At 39.8% G+C, this 20,847-nt stretch overlaps 1 protein-coding gene across 1 annotated transcript; it reads right to left on the reverse strand.

Annotated features, from left to right (window-relative positions):
- Window positions 1-5,264: 5,264 nt before the first annotated feature.
- On the reverse strand, window positions 5,265-18,895 carry LOC104163081 (DNA helicase MCM9-like). Its single transcript, XM_009701969.1, is given in 6 exon segments — window positions 5,265-6,804; window positions 8,992-9,137; window positions 13,695-13,777; window positions 15,275-15,478; window positions 16,525-16,727; window positions 18,591-18,895. Coding segments are annotated over 6 exon segments (2,481 nt in total).
- Between the last annotated feature and the right edge of the window lie 1,952 nt (window positions 18,896-20,847).

Consider the following 20,847-nt stretch of genomic DNA (forward strand, 5'->3'; position numbering starts at 1 on the left):
CGAAAGAAGTGAGGAGACAGGCCACCAGAGAGGTCTGTAAAACAACTAGTGATGTACGTAACCACGGAGGATGCTTACTCACAGCTCGCCCTTCCCAAGTACTGGCAAACAGGGAGTGATTCAGACACTAAGCAGAGCTACCTCATGACAGTCTAGAATATCCTACCCGGGCTCCTAATTCAGAGAAGCGTGGGTCTCACTTAAGTCTGGTCTCGTTTCAGCCAAGGCTGTGCCTTCCCCAGCAAAAGTGCCATGCGTGAGGATTAAAAGAATTATGATGAAGCATTTTTTTACACAAAAATGTAATTAAACAATATAAAAACGTAATTAAATTGTTGGGTTTTTTGCTTTCCACCTCCCTTTGACTCACCAGCATGTCTGCATGGGCCATCCAGGAGAACAGTACTATGGAACAGCTGCCAGTAAAACCCTGATCTCGTCCCACGCTGACATGACGTAATCTGGTTTCAACCGAGGCAATGGAGTCTGGCCACTGAGCATCTAAGAACAGCATTTCACTGCTGCTCACAAATGAAGACCTGATCAATGTGCTGCTAAACTAGTGACTTCTAAGGTTTAGTTCAAGTGGGTTTTAAGACAGCAGCATATATATTCACCTTTAATGAACCAGATTCATAAAGATAAAACACAGCTTAATAAAGTACTAGTGCATTCAACAGTAGTAATTGGTTTGATGTATATTTGTTATCACTCTGAGAAGACACATTGGACTTTTTTTTTTATTCCTAGATCAGAAATTCAGAGAGGCAAGTGTTAAAACATGAAGGAGATAATGGCTCCGTGCCTGGCCAGGAAGGCAGGCTGGCAGGAAGTGACTCATCTGCCCATTGACTGCACAAAGTACTTGCAGAGGAAATTCATGTGTAGGTTAGCCCAGCAGACTGTCACTGCCATAAAAGATTAAATCCTCCCATCATTGGGCTATTGTGGCACTCAAAAAACATTAAAACATATGATTGTCTGTGGGGGAAGTTGGTTTAAAAAGGGAAACGAAAGAAGTTAGCAATGTTCTCTGCCATGGCACTGATAAATGGGTTCTGTAGCAATGGCAACGGTGAGGGAGAGAGTAAATGAGCAGCAGGTATAATTTTCTTATTACTGTGTGCTTCTCATTTATCTTGAATGCTCTGAATTCATGCTATGAATCAGAAGCAATACCACAACAGTAGTATTTCAACTGGTCTGGTAAAGAAAGATCTCAGCAGTATCTGCTCTTCCAAATTTATTCTTTGGTTACCTACCCAACACACTTGGGTGACTAGGACCTCCTTGCAGACCGTTTGAAAAGACAACAGTGCTTTTTTTCTGCTAATATAGAAAAGATGGGCCTTTCTGCAAGCTGCATAGTGTCCCTGTGCCTCCTCTTTGTTTTTAACTGGGAAACAAAGCTGCCCAAGTGGCCTTCCAGCAGAGTGACGTCAGAGTCTGCATTATCCTTCCTTGATTCCTTTTGGCTTTTGTTCCATTCCTCATGTTATATGAAAGGGAGAAACAGATCCTTCAGATCTCAAAAACTTCTGCTCAATAAAGAAGCATAGTTCCATTTCGTAAACATAACACACCGACTACCTCTAATCCAGGGAATCTGAAGAGACAACTTTCTTTTTACTGATAAACTATCCAACATTTTAAAATTATTAACCATTAAGACACTACAAAGAATGACAGAATGCACTCTGCCTAAATTCTACAGTATGTGTTTGGCTTTAGATACTTAAAACATATCTAAGTGGTAGATATAGCAACCCAGCCATGCTCTCTGCGTAGCTCTATAGACAAAATGTCTTCACTGATATGGAAAAGTCTCCTGGGCATTATCAAATCTGTCCTGATGTGCTCAAAGGTATTGTTTTGAGGGATGCAAGCTTGAGTTGCAATCTAGTAAAGACAGGTTCTAAAATGTGAGGTCTTAGGTTCTCAGATGTCCTCAGCAAGAAGAGATTTGAACTTGTATCACTTTCTTGTCTCCTCTACCCCCAGAACACTGGGTATCTTAAGCGAGACCACTCACTACCATTTCTTCTTGAAGGGGCCATTTCACAACCAAGAATATGAAAGAGATGAAGACAGAAGAGCAAAATTATAATTACACTGCACCTTACACAGCTCATTGATTTAAGCTTCAGCTGCTAAGTACTCAGGACATCTGCAAATCAGGCCTTACAAATGGCGCCCATTAAAGAATGAATGTACAGAGTTTGCACTCACTAGTGAAAATCTTGGTTTAAGTGGGCTCATTTGTCCACGTTAAGCAGGAGCTCAGATGCCGTGGTATTTCTTTATCCTTCCGGGTTCTGTTCTCTGATAAGCATCGGGGGCCCTTTCTAGGCACGCTGTAATGGAAGCTGCTGCAACTTTCCTCTTGCTGTCTGGGAATTTCAGCAAGCCTGCGGAAGAGCTCACACATTTATCCTCCTCCAAGTTCAGATATCTCAATATACATACCTTGCCTGGTTGTACTGCTCCAAGGCAATGAAAGCATATAGCCCAAAGGTCCGGCAGTAGACTGAACTGCTTGAGTCCACCAGGTGCTAGGCACATCAGGTAGCCTAGCCTAAGAGATCCAGTCTCCAGCAAGTTCCCAGCTTGTTAATGGCTCTGCTGACTGTGCTTTAAAAGAACAGTTAAATTGTAGATTTTAATTCAAAACAGATTAATTGAAAAACAGGGATCTAGCAGTATTTTATCGGCCAAACTGCTCAACTGGACCACAAATGTGATTAGTACTGTATGACTGTGGGACCTACAGTACCTCAGTATTCTAGGCTGAGTTTTACTGGATCAGAGGAAACATTTTTCATCTATGAAAAAATAAACTTGGTTTAATTATCTTCCATTTACTCAGCTGCAATGATCTACGCACAAGTCTGAGGACACCACGGGAATGTGAGTGCCCAGTTCCCACAGTTGTTGCTAACTGGGCATTCCCTTGCTTCATGAAACTTCACGTTTCATTAGTAAGGAAGACAGCTGTCTGCATTACCTGGTGTTTCAGCTTTCCCGAAACACGGCTGCTCGACTTCACTGTGTAGTTGCCCTGGTCCTCAGGCAGATCTTACAGTGCAACAACTTTGAAACAAGCAGAATATAAAAACCAGAACCTTCTCCAACACAGCATAAGCATGAAGAATATGAAGGAAATTTTGAGCTTGACTTTCACCTCAATTTTGTGCCACTATGACTCCGCTGAGTTCAAGAGAATTCTCATTTCCACTGGCCAGAGGGAAGGAAGTCAACTAGCTTCCCACATAAGAATATTTAGGAAGAGGTCCTGCAGTTCTTGGGAGCAGCTCATCACATTTGCAACTTTACGTTGCAAATTACATTCGATGAGGCCCTAGCTACTGATCTATAGGAAAGCGATGAATAAAATGATACTTCCAGCATAGGTGGGTGAAATTTCTCTTGACTAATTTTTTTACCATTTTGCATGGTAAAAAAAGTTCATGATGCTTGACAATGGGGATCCAGTAGCTATGTTCTGGCTTTGCACGGGCCAGCTAGTCACACCCATCAAACCAGCTAGCAAGGAGGATTTTTGATTGTAAATGAGACCACCATGCAAGGGGCTGATGCAGCTCCAGTGGTGATGAAAAGCTATGCCTTTACCTGGCCTGTGAAAATTCAAGTAGGAAGACCATCATAAATGTTAATAGCTCCAGGATTCTTGACTGTTCTCCAGTTTCAGTGTAGCCACATCACCCTGTAGGAAACTTCTGATTTTCAGGGGCAGTAGGATCATGAGTGCAGGTCACCCTCAGACTGGCATAGGTCTTTGTGAGAAGGAACAGGAAGGGGTGGCTCTGTGCTCTGGGAGGGAGGTGGATAAATTCCTCTTCTTTTGATTGACGTCATGTTTCCAGTGGAGGAACTACCATAGAGTCAGTCTGGACAGTAACGTTTGTGTCATCTCCCGAAACTCTTAACAGTAAGTCAACTACTATAATTACTGTTCTCATCATTTTACCGTATCACATCAAAGTACTCAGGCCTCACACTCCCTCATTCTCCAAAACTTTGCAGTATTTTAACTCTGCTGGTTTCAAGGGAGCTACTTCTAAATTTAAGCAAATCAAAAGAGAATCAGATCTTCTTTGTGCTAGCAAGCTTCTCAAAGGATTTACCTCTCCATTCTCTGTTTACCTTGCAGGTAATAACAAGAATATTCTGTGGAGAATTCAAATACAGAAGAAACACACCAGGCAAGTCACTGGAAGAAATGGAAGGCTTACTTTTCTCTGTAAACACATAATGCATTTGTAGATTAATTTCCCATTAGACAAATGAATGACACAGGATGCAGCATGCTACAGAAGATGAACTGCATATCAGATGCAGTGAAACTCTAATCACAATTAAAATAGTCCAGTAAATGTTATCTGAGTCAGAAGAAAGCTACACTAGGGTAGCTCTTCACCATGCTGCTAGGTTTTAAGTGTAGCTTATATGCCAGGGCTTAATGCCTGCATTAAAGTTACCCTGGTTACTGAGGACTCCAATTCAATGACCTGAAATTTGTTGGCTCTGCAGTGGAGAACTGTATGTTTATTACAGAGTTAGGTTTTGATAAAATGACCCAGAATACAGACACAGATACCTGAACCAGTGTATTTAAAATTGAAATTAAAAAAACAGAAACAAAAAGCTCTCAATCCATGTCTTTAACATCAGCAGTGTGACAAGGAGTACAGTAACCACAGATGCAGTAAAACTGTCATGATACTGACAATACAGAGATACTCACCATAGCATGATGATAAATCACAATATTGCTAAGTACGCCAAGGCAAACAGCTTATATAGACGAACATAATATAATGACATAGCTCTGGCATCATCATTTTTCTAAAGTGGCACACTCACTTGGAAGGACAATCTGAATCATGCATAGTCCTAACCGTTACATGAAATAAAAGATAACAGTCAATTAAGCCTGCTCTTCGGCAAGATTCACTATACTCTGGATACATGACCGTAATCATACAAGTCTTCAGGTTATGTCGGGTCAATCAAAACAGTCAACTGATATAAGTACTCTTGGGAAGAGTTTAGAAAACTCAAAGCCACATCAGGCCTGCAGTATATGCAGTCCTTAGCATACGGCCCTTAAAGAAAGTATGTTCATGGTATCAACAGAGGTCCAGGATGATTGTTTTTAAATGCTTTGTAAACTACAGATACAATTGATAGAAGGATGGAGATTCAGAAGAACTGCATGTTAAGTGATTTGGAGGATATACATGTTATGTGCTTGGATTTTTCCTAACCTCTTCATCCCAATCAAAATCTAATGTAGCATCATCTAGCTCTGCTATCGAGAAGAGAGATTTCTGTGTGACCACACTGGTTTTACTAGCATTTCCCAACGCAAAAGTCTTCCTTCTGCTAGGATTGCTCACGTGCACCTTCAGCAGCGGGCTATGGCTTTCCTTGTTAGTGTCCATCTCAATGGTAGGTGAGGTTTCCAGTTTTGACCCAGGACGTGATGCAAAGGAGAACGTCGACAGTTTGGCTAATGTGCTGGCGCGCACCTTCCCAGTGCTTGGGCCACCAAGCTTCTCCCCTCCCTCCCTTTTCTTTTCAGTGGGTGGAGACAACACAACATTAAAACTGACATCAGAGCGTATTGTTGCATTTCCTCTGACCTCTTAATGTTGCTCTTCTCTCCCTTTATTATTAATTGATCGTTTTTCCAAATGAGTCAATGTCATCTTGCATTTCTCAGGGGGGCAGCATTCTTCTGGCAGCTGCTCTCCCTGGAGCTGCTCTCCAGGCTTAAAAATAGTTTCACTCTGAAAAAGAGAAAATTCTTCATTTTTCTTCTCTGAAGAATGATCAAGTTTTGTCCTTGGTCTGAAAGAAAATTTAGCTAGTTTAGCTGTTGGAGGACTTTCACTGTCAAGGATTTCTGGCTCATGGGAACCTACTACCTTTGTTTCCTTCACCACTTGACCTTTACTTCGTTTTCTCATGGAAATTGTTGCAGTTTTGGCTGCTACAGATACGCTGTTCTTTTCTTCCTGTAGCACAGAATCTGCATCACTTGAAAGATCTGGCAGGCCAGACGCAGGTAATACTGAAGGAAGGGCCTTCGCCTCGGGGTCTTGTGTACTTGTAAAGAATCCATGTGATTTCTCTGTGTGCAGTCTCTGCCAGCTTTTAGAAACTCGCTGCGTAATAACTGAGTCCTGCACACTAGTACTTGGTGAGGCTTGGTCTTGAATACTTGCTTCTGAAGAAAAACAGCTGTGTTCTTCAGTTCTTTTCCTGCTTTTCTTGGAAACTTTGTCCTGTTCCAAAGGAGCATGGAGATTCACAGTTGCTAGTGACTCTCTCATTCCATTTCCCTGCCCTGGTACTGAAGCACTTCTTTCTTCAGAGCAGGATGTTTTACACGGGGTTTTTGAAGCCAAGTTATCTGGAGATATCTTGGGCACCGGAGACTTTTTCTGAGAAGTTTCTTCAGCATCAGTGTTGCTTTCTTCCAGGCTGTCAAACCATGCCAGGCTGCCATCATCACCTCTCTTGCTATGTTTAATCAAGTGGTTTGTATTTTTGTTATTACCATGTGCTGGATTGCACAAGGATTCTAGATGTATATTCACTTCACAGCTGCCTTCGGGCAAAGGCGGCTGTGGTCTGGCATTATTCTCTTGTTGATTTGAAGGTTCTGACTGAGACATTTGCTTTGACTGCCCAAATGTGTCCTTGCTTGAGCATCTTGTAGTAGTACCGAAACTTGTCTCTTCAGGCTGCAGCTGGCATGAATTTTCCTTTTGTAATCTATGGAATGAAAAAAAACCTAAGCTATAGTAATTTATTTTTCTTTTTCTTTCTTTCTTTATTGCATCAGTGATGCTTAATATGTACGAATGGTGAAAAGCTACAAACAATGTAGGTCACAAAAGTGCATTATTAAGTTTCATATATAGCTCCAAAAGCTGGTGTTGCAGTCTGTGATCTTTCAGCACCTTCTATAGTAAGTGGCAGAATTTAGTGTCCCCAGTAGAAGATAGGCAGATAGACAAAGAAAGCAACCACCTAAACTTCATTTCCTTGGGAAACCAAACAGAAAAAAAACCAACCAAACAAACAGCTTTGTGCTACTTAGAGCCATTGATAGAGTCCCTTAGGGATTACATATTCTGTAAGTATCTCTTCTAGAACAGGAACCTCATTAGATTTTATCCTGAGTAAGGGAAAGCCTCAAATGCGTTATCAGAATGGAAAATCTAGGTATTACTTGGAATAGTGGTTACTGGTGGTTTTCTCTCACAATCACTATGGCCTCAAGATGTCAAAAATTCCACTGAAAGCATCTCAGATCACCTATAAAAATTCATTATCACTGTCTGTAGGTATTAATATTCTCAGGGCCCTCCAAAACAAGAGGTGCCAGAATGAGAGTTCCCTCCAATCTCAGTATAGCTGATATTGTACCTAAACACATAATTTCCAAGGAAGACAGCATTCTACTTTTTGCTAAATAGTGATTCTAACCATAAGTGAAGAGCAGCCACATTCCATCCCAAAAGTGACTGCATCAGTGCAGATGAAATGATTCCTAGGCATTACAAACAGTTCCTCTGCTATATGAGGGAGAACACTATATTGACAGGTATGATTTAGAATCATTATTATCATTATTTACTAATATGCTCATTCTTAAAATTTTGATGGAAAGTAGCAGAAATTATCTGACTTATCAAGAAGGGTTGAAAGACACAGGCTTGTTTTACTGAAATATGGTTTAGGGAGAACGCATGGGACAAGTCTTCTAATACAGAATAGGCTGTTTTAAAGAGGACATTCATTTAGTATTCTCTAAGCTGCTTAAGAGGGGGAAGAAGAAATGAACTTAATTTGCAGCATAGGGGATTGAGTGGGATATTGGGAAAACCTTTATAAGCATTAGGATGGAGCAATAATGGAACAGACTACCCAATGGCAATGGAAAATCCTCCTCATTAGCTGGCCTTTGGAGCAGATAACACAAGCCCCTGCCAGGAAGGTCAAACGCAGACCTGATCCTGCCTTTGTATTTGATCTCCCATCCCATCCTACATTTCCATGATGCCTTACAAACACCTCTGTTTTAAAACTAGCTTTTGCCTGTCTGTTGGAGATATCCCACTTTCATCTGCTTTTATTGCCTCTGTGGTTATTTAAGAGGTCCTTACTATGAGTTACAAAATAAGTCTGAAAAATATTTAAAGGAAAAAGTGTATTTTCCTAGCTGTTTCCATTAGCTTCAATAACATTGATCTTTTATCTTCTTTTAACAATATGAAAATATGAGTTTCTTTAGAGCCTAATCTTATTTCAGGAAACAAATGTTACTTTTTTGTATTTTATTTCCTTCCAATCCTAGTGTTTTCCTCTCAGCCTCAGTATGTTAAAAGTTCTCTATTAATAACAGCAAGTAGACTTTCCAAAGATTATTGCAGTGAGCTGAAAGCTAGAGAAGAGACAGTGAAAATTCCAGCATGTAAAACAGAAGTATCACCCAAAAAAACAGAACTTTGATTCAGGCTTATATTTTCCATTAACAGAAAGGGAAGGTTCCTCACAAGCCCAACACAAAGAAGTCTTAAAAAATACGAAGCAGATCTGCTGTATTTTACCAAGCAAATAACAAAAGGTTAGATAAAATTATTTGCTCAGCTACAGAATCTGGCATTTTGATCCTAAGAAGCTCCACTGAAACTTATCTGAGCATAGAATTAAGATATGAGTTGGGAACTGATTAAAATGTTCTAAAATTCTTTGTAAATTCCATAACCCAGATGGAGAAATGATCTTGTGATGATATGAGAGTGCTACTTTAAAACAATTTCCCTGCTTATCCATGTCCTCTAAAGAACAAGTCCCTTCCCAATGTCAGATTCTATTTTCAGACCCTCTCCAGATATTACTGTCAAACAATTCTTTTTCACTATTGAATTATATTGTTACTTTGCATATTACAACCTGTCAAGTCTTTGTAGCTCTTTGTGCAGAAGACCTTGCAGTTCCAGTCGCTCCAATATGAGTTCACACTGTGTTCGGTACTGCGCCATTGGATTTTCTGGAAATGAGGTGTGTAAGGCATTGATGCCTCCGAGAAGTGCACCCCCCTATGTCACCAAGGAAATAAAAAAAAAGAAGATATCTTTATTATTCAGCACCAAATTTAAACAGCAGAGACCATTTTATACAGAATTCTCCCTTAGATATTTTAAAGCTTAAGGTAGCAAATATTTACTGAGTAACTGTATTCACACAAACAATCCTATTAGGTCTGCTCACACAGGCAAAGTTGCTCATACACATAAACCAGTTATATGATCAAGCCTACGATCATATGATTATACGATCGGTTTACTTGTACTGGTTTATTTTTATTTATACAAAAAATGGAAAGCCCACCTAAGGCTTCAGAACATCATAACTAAAAATGGAAATTAGGATTAAATAAGTTTTCCAAATACCTTGTAAAAATTCTGCCCATGTGAGCAACTTTTATCACTGAAGAAGTTCTGACTGCTACAAGTTTTTATTAGCTTTGCCTAACTATTTAAATGGAAAGACCTGGGTATTAAGGCTTGTCAACACAGGGTAAATTGACCAGTAAAAATATTTCTGAATAGCTCTTTAAAAGTAGCTAACTATTCAGGAATAATTCCAGAGAGCAAGTGATTTTAATCTGGGACAATTGTGCTGTGCCTTCTGAAAATGAAGTAGTTTTTATTTGGAACATGGCATTCGCACGAAGAGATTTGTTTCACAACAAATAATTTAGAATAGCTCTGTAGTTAATTGCTCTTTGGGAAAAAAAACCCCACACCACAAACCCCCTATTTTGCCACAGATTAGCTAGCATTTACCACTCCTGTCTAATCTATAAAGCTAATGAAAGCTAATCTATAAAACTAATGAACAAGATGCATATCAAGTGCCATGAGAGCAACAGCAAAAGTCAATGGAGTCTCTAGAACCAGAGATTGCTACATATGGCATCACACAGACCCCACATTTTCATTTGTGGCATTTTCTGGTTCTTCCATTTTGAAATGTAAACATTTTCTATTAAAAAAAAAAATACATTGAAAAATCATCATTCTGGTGGCTAATTAAAGCCCTCTAAAACTACACAGTGCTAAAACTAAGGGTGTCCATGCAACCATTAATGCATCCCATTGAAGTTATCACTTGGGGTTTTTTTTGCATATCACTTCAGAAACATGACAGATCTGTTACACATAGAAGCATTAGTCTGTAGTCATGGAAAAGGTTATTGCAGATCCTCTCTGCCACATTTGTTTCAAGGACTGGAAGGTTCAAAGTTAATGAGGCAGAGACTGTAGAAATGAAAGTCCAGCCTCTTGGTTAGAACAGTTAAAAGCAGCCAAGGAGAACCAGATTCTCCCTCTGACACCAAGTTCCAGTTCTTGTAATTCAGAATGATCCAGTTAAGCAAAGGTTTTGAAAGGCACTAAATCTGTAACTGGGATCCTGACGTAGTGTGTGCACAGAAGGAAACTGTAGTCAACAGGAAATGTGCTCAAACACTCAAAGTGCTTCCACTCTGAACCTGGGGCCTAACCATCTCCCATGAGGTATGCTCCAGTGGACAATTGCTTCTGGACTGTGCATAATTCAGCTCCAGATCATAGAACAGGAGAAGCTCCATCCCATCACTTCACAAGAACTGCGTGAAGATAAGTGAATTGGTATTTCGAAAATACTCAAATGCACTGGAGATGAATTCCACAGAAAAACACATGACGAAATTGAGAGTTCTACCTTTAGAACAGCAGGTAATAAACAAAACACTGAGAAAAAAACCTGACAAATGATAGTTGCTTTTGGTTTGAGTACTGTCAACCTGTGACCTAAGGATCCAATGGAAAAAAAGGAATACATGATTATGTATCTTGAGATATATGCCCAATGGGTACAATTATGTCTTGCCCTCACTGACTTCTCAGTGCATTACTTGGCTGTCACAATGAGTTTCTTTTAAACACACTTTTGTGTGTGTGTGAGAAATTCTAAGTGGGATGGAACTGAATTGAAGATATCTGTGAAGTTTCATTCCTGTGCTGGTGCTTACGTCTCTAAGATATCTCCCCTTCTGAGACTTCGAGATATCGAGTAGAGAAAGGTAGCCATATGACAAATCCACACGCTGTGGAACTGAGGGCAGAGGAGCTAGAACAGAGAAAAACGAAAGTATTACAGGGAAAGTTAGCAGAAAGGAAGGGTGTAAAAGTGCCTAAGGATGGGAAGACAAAATGTAGAAAGGGAGTAAAAGGAGAGAGATTGGAAAGGGAATAAAACAAGGATGAAAACATGACTAAGAGAAGGAAGGAGACAATGTCAACAAAGACGAAATGAGGCAAAGAAAAGATCAAGCCAGAGGGGATTAGAATATGCTCACAAAGTAAGAAAGAGAAAAATAAGGGTGAATTAGAGGACAAAACAAACAAAAAACCCAAAAGAACTAGGTTGGTGATGAAAATGTGATAGTCGTCCTTCCCAAGAGGGCTCACAAGAAATACTGACCTGATAACTGTGAACTTCCATTTTATACTGGCAAGAATATGACTTTTTGTAGATGTTGCAAAGACAGTGTTGAAGACAGAGTTTGCTGAGCTGTAATGTGGCAGCCAATCCTTCAAGAATGACACTGGAACTTCCCCATTTACAACCTCATTCTACAGACTGACAATGAGGCAGGAAACACAGGACATATCTATACATGAAGTCAGTTTTTTTCTAGAGAAGGAATCTGAATTTCTGAAATTAAACTTTTCCATGTTACTTCTGGGTTTTTTTAATAAAACAAATATATCACTTCCTTCAAAAAGAAATTGTTTCAGTGATTCATTTATGCTTTCCAGGAGGAAAGTAAAATTTGGCCTTGAACAGCAGATCTCAAATTTGCAGATTCCTAGCAAAAATGAATGCATTTGCCTACATGCTCATAAGAAGTGAAAAGTGGAGCAAATACGATGACCATACCAACTACTCCCAGGTAGTCTTCCACAGTCATAGTTCAGGCAAATTTCTCACTGACTCTTATTAGACAGATGCTTATTATGCAAACTGCAGCCCTTGAGGGCAGGGCTGTATAAATATGAAAAAGTGACCCACAGTTAAAAAAATTATTTTACATTTATTCATGCAGATGAGGTAGAGAGATATACAGATGACAATACACGTTCATTATTATTCTATACATACATTCCACTTTTTGATCTATCATGGAAAAAAATAGAGTATTTCAGATTTCTTATATCCAAAACCATATTGCTTTGAAACCACTATCCCACCAAATTCCCATTTGGCTAATTACAGGTTTAATTACAGTTAATGAACACTTAAGTGATATCTTCTGCTGTTTCAACTGGATATATTAGTACAGCTTCTTATTTTAACTTAGATGCACTGCTGTCATTGAAAAGCTGAGCTCTCCAAAACAGTGCAAGATGAATTGCAGCAGACAGCGAAATAATCTTTTGCTACTTAATAAGGTCAGGCCCTGTAGTATTTTTGAGACAAATTCCATTTGCAACGCTGTGCAGTAGATTATCCATAGGACAAACTGCAATTAGTCTCTCAACCCTCATTGAAAGAACAAGGGAGATCACAAGTGCCTACCTGCCGTATGTGACTTTGTGCATCTATCCTGAAGAGCTTTATCTCCGAAAAAGGAGCATATCTACTCCTGCAAAGGTCTTTAAGGTCCACTGAGCTAACGGGTGCTATATAAAATTGTTTTAATTTGAATATATTCATATCAACCTATACAGAAACATAGGAAATGCCATTTTGGATCAGACCAGTCATCTGAGCAGTGGAGTACACCATCTCGCACAGAGCCAAAACCAAGTATTTCAGACATGCTAAAAACCCCCATGCATAAAACATTGGATAATCTCCTTACAGTAATTTTTTTTCTACTCCAAAGCATGAAGATTTATTTCCCTTAAACATATTCTATCTGAAGTGTCTGTATGATTTTCCACATTTCCATTAACAAAAAGCCTCTATCAGATTCACATTCCTTTTATTAAGTCTAAATGTGTTGCTTGTTCTTTACATTCAAGATCCTAATAATGTTACAGTAAACTAAAATCTAGCCTTCCACATTTTTTCAATGCCTTTTTACATAGAAACATTACACAAATCCACATGATAAGTGGAATGCACAATCTTCAGGGCAAACAAGGTTTGGGAATTTTAAGGTTTCTCAGAGTAAAATTAGTCTTCTAAAAGTTCTGAGCTTTAGTATCACCACCAACATATTTTAAAATGATCTAATGGCAAAATAAAGTGTAGGTCTTGGCAACTGTTCAAAACTTGCTCCAAAAAAATTATTTGGTTCTCTCACGCCTAGTTAATGAGTGACAATATCACGGAAGAAAAAACCCATCAGAGGCTATTAAACACAAAAAAAGGTACCAGGCCTTTATCACCAATCCAGATTTTTCAGTATAATCCCCGTTTAAGGATTTTAATAATCAAGATGGACTAAAAATGACTCGTCAAGGTCTCTGATGACCTATTTCCATGAGTCTATGAAGCCCTCTCCAAAGAGACGAAGGGAGCTGGCATATATCTACATGATAAACTGAATCCCTTAAATGTGGTATTGCAGCAATGGCAATGTCTGCAAGAAACCTTACCTGCATAGAAGATTCCATGACTGATACCACAGTTACAGCATCTTCCAAAGTCACAGTATCCCTAAACATCAACCGGGCATGAGCTATCAAAAATAAATGGGTATTGAAAGCAAGCGTTACCAAAGTCAAAAAGCAATAAAAATATATATATTCCTTTTGATTTTAGTGTCAATTTCAATGGGAATTGGAAGGCTTAGTTTTACTAGTAAAGAATGCAATGTGACTTCCGGATTACAGTTACACTGACAGTTCGAATAGAGGTGCTCAAAATGGTAGAGTTAAAAAATGTAAAGTGCTGGATATCACAACAAAAAGTGTGATATGAAACATCCCTAGCTATATAGGAACGTGTCATCACCGTAAAGTGAAAAATTAAGTCTAATTTTCATCACAGGTCAGGAAAGATTTGATTTCCTCTAACTAGTCTGTGTCACAAATTTAGTATTATTTAAAATGCTTCTCTCTACAACAGCTTTATTTTTCCTTCCTTCCCTTTCCTAAGTCAGCAAAACAAAACTCATTTTTGTAAAGGGATATAATGCAAATAATTTACCACATGAAGCTCTCCTCCTAATTGGCCGTGGAAACACACGCAGTTCTTATTCAGCAAGAGAAAGGCAGGTTAATTAATACCACCTAGATAATACTTTGAAAGAACAAAACGCTACTAGAAGCCCCAATCATGTGAACGCCTAAGAATGGAAGAAACACTGAATGTGAAAATAACATGTGAATCCCTAAAAGTTAGGAATGTCTTTCACTTAAATAATCTTTCCCCCAAAATGGAGAACAAAATATAAACATCTGATGCAGGAAACACTACATTGCTGAAGGGCATATAAAAGCATAAAGACCATTTATGATTGTTATACAAAAATACAGTACATTCTTTTAAATTGATCCTGAAAATATTTTATATGCTATTTTATAAAACAAAATCATGTTAAGACAGAGACCTACTGCTTCCTTTGTTTTTGTTGTTATAAATGAAATATGATTTGAGCTCAGAGTCGGAAATGTTGAAATCATATTGCAAAATACAGACTTGATTATTAATACTTATGAAAACAAAAGTGTGTTATTTTTTATATTATATTAATTTTAGGATAGAAGCAAAAACTTGATACGTTTCCTCAGGCTAAGACGACAACCCAGGACTCAAATGAAGTCTTTTAGGATAGAAGCAAAAACTTGATACCTTTCCTCAGGCTAAGTAAGACGACAACCCAGGACTCAAATGAAGTACAGTAAATCCTGAGATTGCTTTTCATAAAGACACATAAGTGCTAAGATTTTTCTCTCGAACGTGATTTCTTCCAGTGGTTTTAGTTTTTATTATGGGTGTGAGAGCGGCAAAATTAAAACTGATTTTGATAATCTAAATGTAACACCCTTTCCCACATTTAAAATCTCTAACCCCAAGTGTCTTTAAATTAGAAAGATAAAACAATACAAGAATCACCTACCCCTACGTCTTTGGAAAAGCTGCTACTCTGCTTACTGGCTATAATTATACTACTGATCTATTCATTTTATAAAGGTTAATTGTTAGCCTAAAAATAAAATTGCCATGGCCTTACCTTCTGCAAGGCGTATCAAACTCTCCAATAAGCGAATGGTAGTTCGGGCAGCATTTCTGCAGTCACTCTGACGCTGCATTTGATAGTAGCGTACAAGGATCAGGTTGCTCTCATCAGACAATTTTGGCTGTATACTTTTTACAAGGCAAAAGTAGGTTTTCATCTTTTCCATGCTCCAGAGCTTTTCTGATTTGCTTGGGTAACCTGCGTTACAACTACCCAGTCAGTAATTCTGTAACAACAGACATCAAACTTTTTCCTAAGAATTCCTGTTAAATAGACCGGTGACTATGAAAGACACATTACTGTATTTTTGGGGCATACCGGGTTGTCTGTACACTAGTCCTCAAGGACTTGGTCAAATTCCAGTGTGGAATTTTACACACCATCCAATCCCTCCCCTATCAAAATCCACAGTAAAGCCTCCAGTAATTTCAACAGAACTGCTGTCAGGCTTAGTGCCCACCAGATGGTACAGTCAGTACTAAGTGCTCTAGTATTCCTTAACATGTAAAATTCTACATGAAGGTACGTACCTCCTCTGGCTGTTTTACCTACTTTGTAGAGCCAAAAGCTACCTGCCATATTCTGAACATTTTTTGCAGGGAAACATTTTGGGAAGGGAAGGAAGCTAGCTGAAGAAGTTTCCTCTAACCACTTCTTCCCTAATGGGGATCAAAGTCACATTCCTGAAGTGGATGGAGAAGGGGCTGGGTAAAATCAAGTAACACTGCCTTCCCTAATTCCAGAGCACAGAGCTCCACGTAGGGAACACTGTTGTTCATTCTTTGAGCCCTGCAGCACAGGCAGCTCGGACTTGTTCTGTCTGAATTCAGTTTCCGATTAACAGCATGTACAATTGCATGGTGTGTAGGATCTGCATATCAAGAAATGGAAGAGCACAAGATGGAGACTATCCACTTACTGAGCAGTCTGGAACGAAATCTCTTGTAACTGATCATAGAGTAAAAGTATAGTGTTCTCAGCTCACCTCTATTAATTAACCAGTGATCTCTCTCTTATTCCTCCTTGAAAAACAACCATACCACAGGAAACTACCATAGCAAAAATGTAAACACTGATTAATGGCAGAGGGGTTGGAACTAACTGATCTTTAATGCCCCTTCCATCCCAAACCATTCTATGATTCTATGGTAATATGGAAGACTCAAGAACAACAAACTAAACTGAAAGGTGGGGAAATTAAACAAACAAAAACCTACCTTATCATTTAAAAAGACTACTCTTACCTTTATTTTGCAAGATGAAGGATGAAATAATGCGGTCCCATTCCTCGTTCTTTGTATCTAACAATACTAAGACCAGGTCAAATCTGCTCAACAAGGGACTGCCAAGAGCTATGTTGACAGAGACAGACTCATTAGGGTCATAATGGCCTTTTGGGTTTGTTGCTGCCAGGATAGTTGTCCTCGTATTAAGTTTGCACACCAAGCTAGAGAAAAGTATGGTCAACATTATACTTGAATTAAATTGGGTAGGGGAAATGATTTCAAAGTGTTATAAATTATCACATTTTTACATTATAAAGAGCACATGTTACCTTGAAAGACCATAAGAGCTAAACAATACATACAATTATTGTATTAATATATATTACACATACAGCATTTCTCAGTCAGAGAATAGCAACTAGACAGAACGATAGTGAACAGGATACCAAAAGCGACTAAGCAATATTGCCATGAGTAAACTCTACATACAGCTGGGTCCTTAAATGGTGAAAACCAACATAACTTTTCAGAAATAAATATTACTTTGCTGATTTATACAGTACAGAAACACTTTTTTTATGATGGAAAGTAACATTTTAGCTTAATTCACATTTTAAGAATGTAAAATAAAATGTAATACAAATGTATGTTTTATTCCTGTGTGTAAACAACATATATGAACCCAACCAAACGACGATGGCAGCCATATCAACTGTTTCTCCAGGGAAACAGCCATTTTCCTCTCTTAACCGTGCCATCCTGGCATGTGTTTTTAGATGTGGGGAGAGATTATTTCTATTCTAGTACTCCAAATGTAATCTTTTCAGTTAAGGCAGCAGCAGCAGTATTCTAACTTTGGTTTGTCACTGAGCTATTTCTAGTCAGCTCCTGAGTGACTGCTGCCTCACATCCAAAGTTCTTCCGTAACTGAGAAGAAGGACCACAGATCTCCTATTAGCTTATATCCAATGGGAAAAAAATCTTGCGCCTCATGCACCAAAATAAGATCTTAAATTAACAAAGTGCTTAACCTATCTGTGTTAGGCTACTACTAAAACAATCCTCATATGTAATCTCTAAACGCGAGCAACTGAGACTATACGTGCAAGTTAGCAAACTGTGTTTTGGGGTCTACAAAACCCAACCGACTACAACAAGGAACCTAGCTAAAATATGTCGCTGTCTTACTAAGTAGATAGGACCATGTTGATACTAAATATTTCTCTCCAGCTGCATTACTGGCAAAGGCTAGTAATCTCCCAGGTGTGAGCGACATTACTTGTCCACTGTCTGCCAAAGAGGGTGAAAAGCGCTTCAGTGGAGGTGCTTGGAATAAAAAAAGGATGTGATCAGTTAGAGGAGCCAAGAAGATGTGACTGGAGCAAGAGCCGAGTTGAAAGCGACAAGGAGGAATATGGAAAGGGTGATGGCTTTTGAGCAGCAGAGATTTCAGCAATACCAGCCAGGAAGTCATTTAGGCCTGGACAAGAGCTGCATATGACTGACAGAATGAGATATGAGCTCAAAGATCAGAGTGGCAGGGGAGGGGAAACAGCAGATTTGAACACACACTACTTTGAAAGTGAGGGACTTAAAGTAAGCAGGAGTTTATATTTATGCCATCCCCAACATATAAAAATCAGCAGCCTGGAAACCTCTTGGTCTTCTTTTGTTACCATGCAGTATTACTGGATTTTGGAGAAATGAAGTCCCGCTTTCTGAGTTCCAATAAAAACATCACAAAGTTCCTCATTTCACATATGATTATTATGACCACTCGCAGCAAAGGACAAGAAAAAGAACACCAGGTCTTCTTAGGAAAGTGCCCTGGCCTACAGTGGTAGATCGAAAACCCAACAGTGAAAAGGGTATGTATTTATTCTGATAACTTGCAACCTCTGGTCCCGTGCACTGTCCTTCAAAATGTTGACTCATCTAATTTAAGAATTCTGCTGAGAACAAAACTATTAAGTACAACAAAGAAAACAGATATATTTAATCAGCACGACAAACCTCCCTCCAACTTGTAAGTACAAGAGAAACATCTTATGTTATTTTATCACATATGTTAACATGTCACTTACCCCGCCTTTGCAACACTGATGGTTTGTTGCTCCATTGCTTCATGGATACTGGTTCTGTCATGTTCTTTGATACTATTGAACTCATCAATACAACAAAGGCCTCCATCTGCAAGCACCAGTGCTCCAGCTTCCAAGTTCCACTCCCCAAAGTCCTTCACAGCAGTCACTGTCAAACCTGAAGAATCAATTACTTCAGTCAGTCTTTTGCTTAAAATGTAGGAGAGGACTTGAGTGAAAGAAAGGGACTCGGTGCACTGGCCTGTGCCACGGACAGAAGGCAAAACAGCAGGTTGGCTCCACCACATACCTCTACCATGTAACTCATTTCACACCTACTGGTAAAAAAAAAACAGCAGGTTAGACTGGATCTGTGGAGCGGATTCAGTTAAGCTTCCCACGTTCAATAGTGACTTGTTTTAGGACTTTATTAATCAAACAAAAGAGATTAGGGTAGGAAGACTAAATCTGAGAATTCAAACTGAAAATTAGGGCAAATGCAAAGATTGCAAAATTATGGAATGGAACCATTCAGCTCCTCCTCCCCATCAACTCCTAAAACAGAGAAAAATTGTGGAGCTGCATAACACAAGTTTGGAAAAAAATATTATTTCAAGTGTCTTTTAACTCCTGGACCCAGGAAGCGGAGACAAATTCTCACCTTAAACTAAGGCCATTAAACTTCTTTATGAGATTTTGGGTTCCTCTAAGCATAAAGCAAAAATGAAAATCCAAAGATGACCAATGATGAAATGGGGAAAAAAAAAAAAAAGAAGGTGGTTCCCAGTAATTCCACACATGATGCAACACTGGAAACATGGCAGGTCAGAAACTGCACAACTGTGAAAACAGCTAATCATTATCAAGTATGTGCAGCTCCTTTCAAACCTTCTATTCCCTATCTCCCAGTTTCTTCCCTATCTTTAGGCCTCCTTTTTCACTCCAGTGTTCAGCTCAAAATATCCTCGTAGTTGACAAGCTGCAACCAGCCTAAAATCTCCTGGAATGCTATGGCAAAACTTGCCCAAGAATGCTCCCCCAACTTCCCTTGGTTCAGGTAGGAGAAGCTGCTGAGGCCTTCTCATCACTGCACAGCCCACCACAGCAGCCATCTGTTCCCAAATGGCCAGCAAAAAGCTATTGGAAATATATGCTTCCTGATAACGTAACGTGTACTTTAGCTTGTTGTGAGGAACCTCCCCCATTGTGTCAAATCTTTCCTAGTTTCCTGGACTCTGCACTGGACAACTCGGGCAGTCAATCACATAGCAGAATTATAAAAAAGCAAAATAACCTCTAGCCTTGTTTCAGAATACAGAGAATGCAATTAAAAAGTGGAGTGAGGAACACATCAGGCAAGTATCAGATGATGACAATTCTTTGTAAATACAAACCAAAAGTTTCATCTACTTTCCAAACCTTGCATGGGCTTGGAGATTTGCTGAAGGCCAAGGGCCTCTGTGCCTCAGCGCTGTGCTCTGGCCCACCGCTGATCTGGCAGCTTTCTGCTCCCACCAGCAGGGCTTGGCCTTTCCACGCGGGTGGGAAGATGGCTCCTACATGCCTTGTGGCTCTGCATAATTTCACTGCATTCAAGGGCAACCTGCAGACATTACTAGAGCCTGGCTGTGTATTTATTTCCACACAGAATCTCCTCTTGTTGTGAGGGTACACAACTTGCACCACCCAAGCCCTGAGCATGTAAACCAGTGCTACAGTGCAGCGTCACTGCTCCCTACGCCCAGTGTGTGGCAGCCACAAGATGGCCTCCTCTGTGGTCCTCCGGCTGCCGCACAAGATGGCCTCCTCTACAGGCCCCTTGCAGCTGCACAAGATGGCCTCCTGGCTGGGCTTCCTGCTGCTGCACAGGCATACGCGTTCTTTCACGCTCTATTACGTTACCCAAGGCCTTCTTTACAAATACAGGAATGGGATAGCTTCTTGACAGCACGGCTGCGTAAAAGACGCGTTCCAATCCCCCCACATGCCCCTCTGTGGACAGCCTCTCTACCAGCAGCAAGGTGGGTTTGTGGCACAACTCAGGCCTGTGTGCACAGCCTGCCCACGCACGGGGTGCCCAGCAGCCCACGAGCAAACCTCCCTTTATTCAGGGTGCACCCCAGCGAGTGAGGCACCAGCCAGGCTCCCCATTACGCTGCCTGTTGGCACACTGCCCAAGCGGTCAGTGCTGTGGGGCTCACCAGGACGGTACACCTTCCCTGCAGGGTTGCCCTTCTTGTGAGCCGAAGACCCTTGTGCC

Source organism: Cariama cristata, unplaced genomic scaffold, assembly GCF_000690535.1.
Source record: "Cariama cristata isolate BGI_N322 unplaced genomic scaffold, ASM69053v1 scaffold7466, whole genome shotgun sequence".
Classification (NCBI taxonomy): domain Eukaryota; kingdom Metazoa; phylum Chordata; class Aves; order Cariamiformes; family Cariamidae; genus Cariama; species Cariama cristata.